Source organism: Budorcas taxicolor, chromosome 22 (genome assembly GCF_023091745.1).
Source record: "Budorcas taxicolor isolate Tak-1 chromosome 22, Takin1.1, whole genome shotgun sequence".
Taxonomy (NCBI): Eukaryota; Metazoa; Chordata; class Mammalia; order Artiodactyla; family Bovidae; genus Budorcas; species Budorcas taxicolor.
Genome location: NC_068931.1, coordinates 50,411,177 through 50,420,110, shown reverse-complemented (window position 1 = coordinate 50,420,110; position 8,934 = coordinate 50,411,177). Strand labels below are relative to the sequence as shown.

At 43.5% G+C, this 8,934-nt stretch overlaps 1 protein-coding gene across 1 annotated transcript in view; it reads left to right on the top strand.

The window, feature by feature from the left end:
- Positions 1-2,232: 2,232 nt before the first annotated feature.
- MBD1 (methyl-CpG binding domain protein 1) overlaps positions 2,233-8,934 on the top strand; it is a 59,437-nt gene continuing 52,735 nt past the window's right edge. Inside the window, exons 1-2 of the mRNA XM_052660410.1 lie at positions 2,233-2,371; positions 3,611-3,744. Of these exons, the coding sequence (XP_052516370.1) occupies positions 3,635-3,744 (110 nt within the window). The 5' untranslated portion in view covers positions 2,233-2,371; positions 3,611-3,634. The remainder of the gene's footprint in view (positions 2,372-3,610; positions 3,745-8,934) is intronic.

The following is an 8,934-nucleotide window of genomic DNA, read 5'->3' as shown; positions in this document are numbered from 1 at the left end:
TTTCCCCAGTCCTATGTACATTCTGGTGACTCTATGGTGCAGTTAATGGCAACCTCCTCCAATAGGGCTTATGCTATATCCAGGTCTGCTGCAACTGGAGCCCCTGCGGCAGGCCATTGCTGACCCGTACCTCTGGAGGAGACACTCAAACACTCAAAGACAGGTCTGGCTCAGTTTCTGTGGGGCACAAGGTTTTTTTTGAGCCCTTGCAATGCCTCTGGAAGGTAATTTTCTTGAAGAGATCTCTAATTTTCTTGAAGAGATCTCTAGTCTTTCCCATTCTATTGTTTTCTTCTATTTCTTTGCATTGTTCACTTAGGAAGTCTTTCTCATCTCTCCTTGCTATTCTTTGGAACTCTGTACACAGATGGCTATATTTTTCCTTTTCTTCTTTGTCTTTTGCTTCTCTTCTTTTCTCAGCTATTTATAAGGCCTCCTCAGATAACCATTTTGCCTTTTTACATTTTTTCTTCTGGAGGATGGTTTTGATCACAGCCTCCTGTACAATGTTACAATCCTCTGTGCATAGCTCTTCAGGCGCTGTATCAGATCAAATTTCTTGAATCTATTTGTCACTCCTGGTGTATAATCATAAGCAATTTGATTTAGGTCATAGCTGAATGGTGTAGCAGTTTTCCCTAGTTTTTCAATTCACGTCTGAATTTTGCAATAGGGAGTTCATGATCTGAACCACAGTCAGCTCCCAGTCTTCTTTTTACTGACTGTATAGAGCTTCTCCATCTTTAGCTGCAAAGAATACACTCAATCTGATTTCAGTATGGACCATCTGGTGATGTCCAGGTGTAGCATCTTCTTTTGAAGACAGGTTTTAGGAACACTTATGAGATAAAGAGGCAGGGAGGTCTCATCATGGCCAAAGGTGATTGGAAGTAAGGAAAGCGAGGTAATTAGAGTGGTGTAGTCAAGCTTAATGGCTCTTCATAGGAGACCTGTTCATAAGATGGCAGTGTTAGCATGTTCTGAGGATGGAGTTTTTCACCCTTTGTTATTAAAACATCATCCATCTGACGCTCATGCAGGCCCAGCTGGATAGTCGGTAGTCTCAAGTGGTCTGAACTGGCCAAGAACCGGCTCCATGTTACTGAAAAACAATTTAACCAACTGTTACTACAGTGATCCAAATGTCAGAGGTATTACATATAGAAAAGCTAGAGGAAGTTTAGTTTAAAATCAACTAAAAGCAAGCAACTGAAAGTAAGCATGGCAGGTTAGGTTTGGCGGGTCTTCTCAGGTTAGCTCTTGGTTTCATTACTAACCAAGAAGCACATCATGCCAACGGGAAGCAGATTTTTGTTTTTTCCCCCTCCCCCAGGGGTCTCATAACTTTTATTCCTCAAAAATCATTAACCGTCTGCTTCAGCAAAAGGCATTCTTCCAATTTTCCTATCAGATGAAGGCAAGGGTAAAAGTTGATACTGAGCTTCTCTGGCAGGACGCATTCTTTCTGAGTAGGCTAAAGCTCAATCATGCAGAAAAGGGAAGAGGCAGAATTGTGTGTCTTAGTCCTACGATGGAGCTGAAAAACACGGAGTCAGCGTGGTCCAGCTACACAATATCTCTTCTGAACTTTACATAAAATGTGTCACTGTGATATATATATATCCTTCGATTCAAAAATGTATGTAACTGTGTCTTCCAATGAAAACAAGTGGAACAATCCGTAGAGTTTTCCGAAACACTGTCTTTGGGTTTAGAGCCCTCAGGTTGGAACAAATAAAATTTTCTATTTCTCCTTTAGACCGACTACTGCTTCATTTTTCCTTGACAGGAGGAAGGATAGAGCACATGTGCAAACAAGGTTAAAAAGTGGGCAAAGAGGGCTTACAGACCCAGCCTTTTCCACCCCTCCCTCTTAGTTACCTCTTGTGGGGACCGCCACTAACAGACTAAATCCAATCCCAATCCTCCTCCTCCCCTCAAGTTGGGATAGGAAAGCACACGTGACCACAAGCTGGGCGGAGGAGCTCAAGAGGGGTGCGCAAGCTCTGCGGCTTTCTAAAGAGGCGCGAGCCTCTTAGGACGTCAGTGCGCAAGCGCAGCAGGCCGCGTCTAAAGGGGCGCGCTCCGCCGCTGGACTCAACACGCAGGCGTGGAGCTTTCCTGCTCGCGACCCACGCTCCGGGGTATTAGGGCGCAGGCGTCCCGCCAGGGGGCGGAACCCGAGAGAGGGACAGCGGATTTCCGGTTCCTGGAGCAACGAACGGCCGAGGCGACGACAGCTACAGCTTCAGAGGAAGCGGCTGCGGAGGAGGAAGGCGAGGAGCCGGAGAAGGCGGGAGCCACTGGCGGGATTCTCGCCATGGGTCCGCGGACCTAGAACGGTGGAAGGTTCCGGCCGGGAGCCGAGCTGGTGAGACGGTCAAGGGGGGTAGAAATGGAGACCGCTCAGGCGGAGAATGGGGAAGGGTTGAGGCTCAGAACGCTGACGGAGAGCAATGAAGGGCCCTCGGGCCTATGAGTGGGAGGAATGGCGGCCTCGGAATATTGAAGGGAGTCTTGGGAAGATTTAGGCGGAGGACAGGGAGGACTAGGGGCCCCGAAGGCTGACAGGTGGAAGTGTCGGGCTCTTGGACAAGGACCCAGAGGCATGGGGAGGATCCGAACGCTGAGGGGAGAGATCGGGGCCTCTCGGGTTGAGGAGAGAGAAATGGGGGTCCAGGATGCTAAAGGGAAGAAATGAGCGGCCCTCGGGCTAATGACGGGGAGAAATGAGGAGTTGGGACGCTGAAAGGGAGGGACGGGGGTCTCGTATGGAGGACGATGAGAAATAGGGGACAGAACGCCAACAGTTAGGGATGGCTTGGTCTTGGACCAAGAGGAGAGGAATGGGGTGGGGGGTTCAGATGCTAAAGGGAGAAATCAGAGTGTCTCAAGCTGATGAGAGTAACGGAGGGTGAGGACTCCAAAGGAAACTTGTTAACTGCAGAAGAGGAAAACAGGGAGTGTTCGGAGACTTGGGAAGCAGTTGGGACTCAAAACACTGACAGAGCGAAAGTGAGATGGGGAGGCGTTAGAAGAGGGGACCGAGGGAATGAGGGGCTGTTCAGGTCAAGGATGCAGGGGAGCTGGGTATTCTTGGGCAGAGGACAGGGAAATGGAGGCAGTACTACTGAGGTAGAAGGATAAGAGGACAGCAGACAGGAAAGGAATGGGAGGGTTAAAAGACTAACAGAAATTAGTGACTCTTGGGTCAAGGAAGGGAATGAATGGGAAGTTAGGATACTGAGCTAGCCAAGTCCTGTGGAGGCCTTTCGCACTAGAGATGGGAGGAATGCGGTCTCTCTGGCTGAGGCTAGGGAGGTACTGGGGATTAGGACGGTGAGAGTGAGGAATGCGTTGAGGATGGGGACCCTTGGGTTGAGGATGGGGCTGCCAGATCAAGAAGCGGGGGGGATGACAAGCTCCTGGGCCCAGGACAGGGAAGAATGAAGTGGGAATGGGGCTTTACCCTTCCTTATGTTGGCCAGTTGCTTGTGGCAGGTCCTAGTCTTAAACAAGCATGAATAGAAACACAGGTTTGTGTGGCCTGGGGCACAACATGTCCCGTTCTAAAGCCTCAGTTTTTCCCACTGCCCCTTCTGTGTTGCAGGCGGCTACTTCTTCCGTGGTCCCCATGGCTGAGGACTGGCTGGACTGCCCAGCTCTGGGCCCTGGCTGGAAGCGCCGTGAGGTTTTTCGCAAGTCAGGTGCCACCTGTGGACGCTCAGACACCTACTACCAGAGGTACTGGGTGGGTTGTGGACAAAGGGATTAGGGGTGAACCTGGTTAGGCAGGGTGAAATCAGGGGTTTGTGATTAGATTTATGGGTATGCATGTACAGTTGATCCTTATTATCTGAAAGGTTCTATATTTGAAGATTTGGTTATTCACTAAGATTTGTTGTTTGTACCCCCGAAGTCATACTCAACTGTGTTTTCATGATCATTTGTGGATATGCACAGAGCAGCAAAAAATAGGTCGCCTGATGCCTGCGTTCCCAGCTAAGATTCAATGAAGATTTCTTATATTAGCTCTCAAGCTGTAAACAAGTATCCTTATTGAGGGCTACTTAGTGTTCTGTTTTTTTGCACTTTTTAGTGGTGATTTTGCTCTGTAGAGTTGCCCTCGAGTGTAGTGTTGAAGTGCTGTCAGTGATCTAAGTGCAGGAAGTCTGTTTTGTGCTATATGGAGAAAATGCATGTTAAATAAGCTTTGTTCAGGCATGAGTCGCAGTGCTGTTGGCTGTGAGTTCAATGTTAATGAATCAAAAAGGCAGTATATCTAGAAAAAAAAGAGGAAATTAGCCAATTAGTATGTAAGGCTGCTCCAGGAAATGCTAAAGTAATGTCTATAGTACATGATGAAGCTAAGGAAAAGGTGAAAAAGTGGCTAAATCTGTGGATCCATGAGATGGTGACCAGGGTTTCGTGGACAGTGTGGTGAAGCCAAAAGCAAAGGACAACGGCTGTCATGTTCCCAGGGTTAGGGAAACAGTAAGCCTCTTTCACCTGGTCCTGGCTAGCTCACACGTTTCCAAAGGTGATACTTTGTGAAAAGTGTTAAATTTGCGTGAGGCAGGTTCTGAAGATAAAAGAGTCCATGGAAGAGTTTTTAAAAACACCTGATAGGTGCTATACAGGAAAAGGGTTATGAGGAAGAGTAGGTTTTCAGTGCTGATGAGGCTGGCTTGGTTTACAAGGACATTGACAAAGGAACCTGTATAACACAGATGGCTTCCAAAACTGCTATTGTTAAATCATTCAAAGACCATGTAGTTAATTATTTGTAAGAGGACTATATTAAATGAGGTGTCTTTAAACAGAAATACACATAAAACAAGGTAATATACTGATTGGTTGACAAAAATGTGACCAGAGGCTTACAGGAACCTAACCTGTAGTTTCCCTAGGAGCAGTGATTCTGTACTCACTAATTCAGTGTTCAAAGTGACTTTATAGAACCAAATTACTGTGAATAATGAGAATTGACTATAAACACATGAAAATATGTGTTTATTAAAAAGTTACATTTAAGGATTTGAGGTCTTTTAGAATATGTTAGTCATGTAGTTATTAAATTTTCTAAACTTTTTTGTGTGTAAGTTGTTCTTTGCTTAGAGGAATGTAGTAAAATTGTAACTAGAATTACATTTATTTATATGCTTTTAAATAAGCATTTTTATGTCTATATTGTACATTTATTCATGTATTTACAGTTTTTCTAAAACTTTCAAAATGAGTGCAGTGATTGAGAATAGAAGAGGCCAGAGGTTTTACCCAAATTAGGGCAAGATAACAAGTGAGTGTGTTTCAGTTTTGGAGGTGCCAGTAGGAGATATGGGACCCCTAGGTCAGAGGTGACTGACAGTTCATTCCTCACTGCATCAGCAGTATCCTTACGTCATCATTCTTGTGTCAGTTCCCCAAATGCCAGTTCCCACAGGGTGACGTGAAGAGGGCTACTTAATTAGCATCTGCACATGCACTCTTGTGGGAAAGGAACTCCGAGCTTAAGGAATCCAATCTTTAATAATGTTAGGACAGTAAGGATGCCTTCCTTGCTCTGGAAGAACACCGTATCTCTTATCTCTCAAGGCTGCTGTACACACATCCTTGAAAAGATAGCTCCTTGCAAAGGGTAGTCAATGCCTCTCTTGCAAGACATGCAAAAATGTGAGTGACCTGTGGAGTGTTGTCTCCCAACATCAGTGACTTATGCTTTGTTTTGTATGTAGTTGCATTTATTTGTTTACACCTGTATTTGTATATTGTTTGTACACATACACTTGACCCTTGAACCATGTAGGGATTAGGGGAGCCAATCCCCTGTGCAGTCAAAAATACACATATAACTTTTGACTCCTTAAAAGCTTAACTACTAATAGTCTACTGTTGACTGGAAGCCTTATCAATAACAAATCATTGGCTAACACATACTTTGTATGGTGTATGTATTACATACTGTATTGCGGGAAAATAAGCTAGAGAAGAGATTAAAGAAAATCATGTGGGAGTTCCTTGGTTGCCTAGTGGTTAGGATTCCAAGCTTTCACTGCCATGGCCCAGGTTCAGTCCTTGTTTGGGGAACTGAGATCCCATAGACTGAGTGGTACAGCCCCAAAAGGAGAAAATCATAAGGAAGAAAAAGTTCATTCACAGCACTGTACTGTATTTAGCAATACATTAAATTTACATCATCTGTTTACAGGATAAGTTGTCTGACTGTCAAGTGCCTACATTAATATTATCTTATATGACACAAGGCATCGTAGATCTTATACATATTACTAATACCAGATATCAAAAATGAAAACATAATATGAAAAATTTATGTTTATTTACAGGTATAACAATTCATGCATTGATAACTGAGAAGGAGCAATATGGTTGCTTTCTGGTAGCCTAGCCTGTACACTAATGAATAAATTGTTAAAAGTTTATATGGCATACAGTATTATAATCATATTTATGATACAGTGTTGTTACATTGGTGCATTTTTGGTTTTTTTCAAGCCACTTACCTGTGATGATAGGCACAGGGAGCGAGGCACACTGTATGGTAATGTAATTCTTTGACAGCATAGTTATAAAACAGTAAGAAAATTAACATGTTATTAATTTTATGTTAAATACCATTCACTTATAAATACCTGAATAAAGATAGGCTATCCATTTTGAGTCTTGCATAGATGAATACTTGGGCCATGATGATGATGGTGACACAGAAATGTCTCATACAGTTCTTCTTTTGTTTTGGTTGCGCTGGGTCTTGGTTGCTGCTCGGGGGCTTTTTCTAGTTGTGGCAAGTGAGGGCCGCTCTTTGTTGCTGGCATGGACTTCTCATTGTGGTGGCTTCTCATGTTGCAGAGCACAGGCTGTAGGTGCCTGGGCTTCAGTAGTTGCAACACACGGGCTTAGTTGCCCCACGGCATGTGGAATTTTCCTGGACAAGGAATCAAAACCCATGTCCCCTGCATTGGCAGGCAGGTTCTTAACCACTGGACTACTAGGGAAATTCTCATACAGTTCTTGCCTTAAAATTGTTAGATTTTCACACAAAGATACTCACCCACAAATGTGTAAGTATTAACAGTATTAACTGTACAGCCTGATTAAATATTTACTATTTATTAAGTGGAAGTGGATCATCACAAAGGTTTTCATCTTTGTCATCTTCACGTTGAGTAGGCTAAGGAGGAAGAGAAAGGGGGTTTCGTCTTACTGAGGATGGGTGGCAGAGGCAAAAGGAGGAGGTGGGGGGAGGCAGGAGAGGCAGAAACACTTGGTGTAACTTTATAGAAATGCACTGTAATTTCTCTCTGACTTTTTTGCTTTTTCAATTCTCCAAAAATGTTTCTACGTTGTCTCAATCTTTCTTCCTGTGTTCGCTTTAATTTTAGTGCCCATGTTATATAAAATAAAAAGTGGTCTTGAATATCAGAACCCTTCTGCTGGATTGTCTAATAACAGTTTTTTTCCGGTACTCTTCCTTCATCTTCTTCATTATCTGGTACTAGTTCAGCAGCAGTCATCTCCATCAAGTTGTCTTGTGTTAATTCCTCTGGTGTGGTGTCTATTAGCTTGAGTCCAAGATCGATGTCTTGAAACTCTTCATTCCCTCCCAGACTTTTGCCATATCCACAATCTCTTTCATGATTTCCTTGATTGACTTGGCTGTAAATTCTGGGAAGTCATGCACAACATCTGGACACAGATTTCTCTAGCAGGAAGTTATTGTTTTGTACTTGATGACTTTCACACTCTTTTATATAACGAAGATGGCATCTTCAATGGCATCCAGACTTTTAGGATGTTCTGTCTATGAAGATTCTCTTCGATAGTGTTGTCAGTTCTTTTCATAGAATTCTGCGAGTAAGGAGCCATAAAGGTCCTTTATGACCCTCTGATCTAGGGGCTGAATTAGAGACATTGTGTTTGGTGGCAAACAAACCACTTCGACACCTTTGCTGTTGAATTCATGGGGTTCTGGGTGGGCAGGGCATTGCCCAGTATCAAAAGAACTTTAAAAGCTGTCCCTTAACTGGTGAGGTACTTCCTGACTTCCTAACAGAGCATCAATGGAACCATTAAAAAGAAAAAAAATGGTTCTCACTATCAAGACCTTCTTGTACAACCAAAAGACTGGCAGCTGGTGTTTATCTTTTCCCTTCAAGGCTTGAGGGTTAGCAGCTTTATTAATAAGGGCAGTCCTGATCATAAACCTGACTGCATTTCCACAAAACTATAGAGTTAGTTTATCCCTTCCTGCCTTAAATCCTGGTGCTCTCTTTTCTTTCTTACTAATAAATGTCCTTTGCACTTTTTTTTTTTTACTTTTCAGAATAGGGTACTTTCATCTCCATTAAAAATTTGTTCAGACAGAGAGCCTTTCTCCTCAGTGATTTTCTTAGTGGCGTTTGGGAACTTGTCTGCTGCTTCCTGGTTGGCAGAAGCCTCTTTTTCTGTTATCTTGGTGTTTGTAAAGCCAAACCATCCTTTGCTGGCATTGAATTCCCCAGCTTTAGAGCCTTCACCTTGCTTTTGCTTTAAGTTGTCGTATAATGACTTGACTTTTTCTCAAAACTTGTTGTAATTTATAGGTATGACTTTCTTATAGCCATCATGCATCCACATAAAAGCTGCATTTTCAGTACAAGATAAAAACGTATTTTGCAAAAAGTACAAGGTTTTCGAGCTGCTGGCATAGTTGCAGCGACAGTTTCTGAATTTTCTTTGTTTTCCTTCCTTCCTTTTTTTTTTTTTTAAATAATAGTCCTTACAGTGGATGGCTTCCCTGGTGGCTCAGATGGTAAAGAACCCGCCTGCAATGCAGGAGACCCAGGTTCCATTCCTGGGTCAGGAAGATCCCCTGGAGAAGGAAATGGCAACCCACTCCAGTATTCTTGCCTGAAGAATTCCATGGACAGGAGAGCC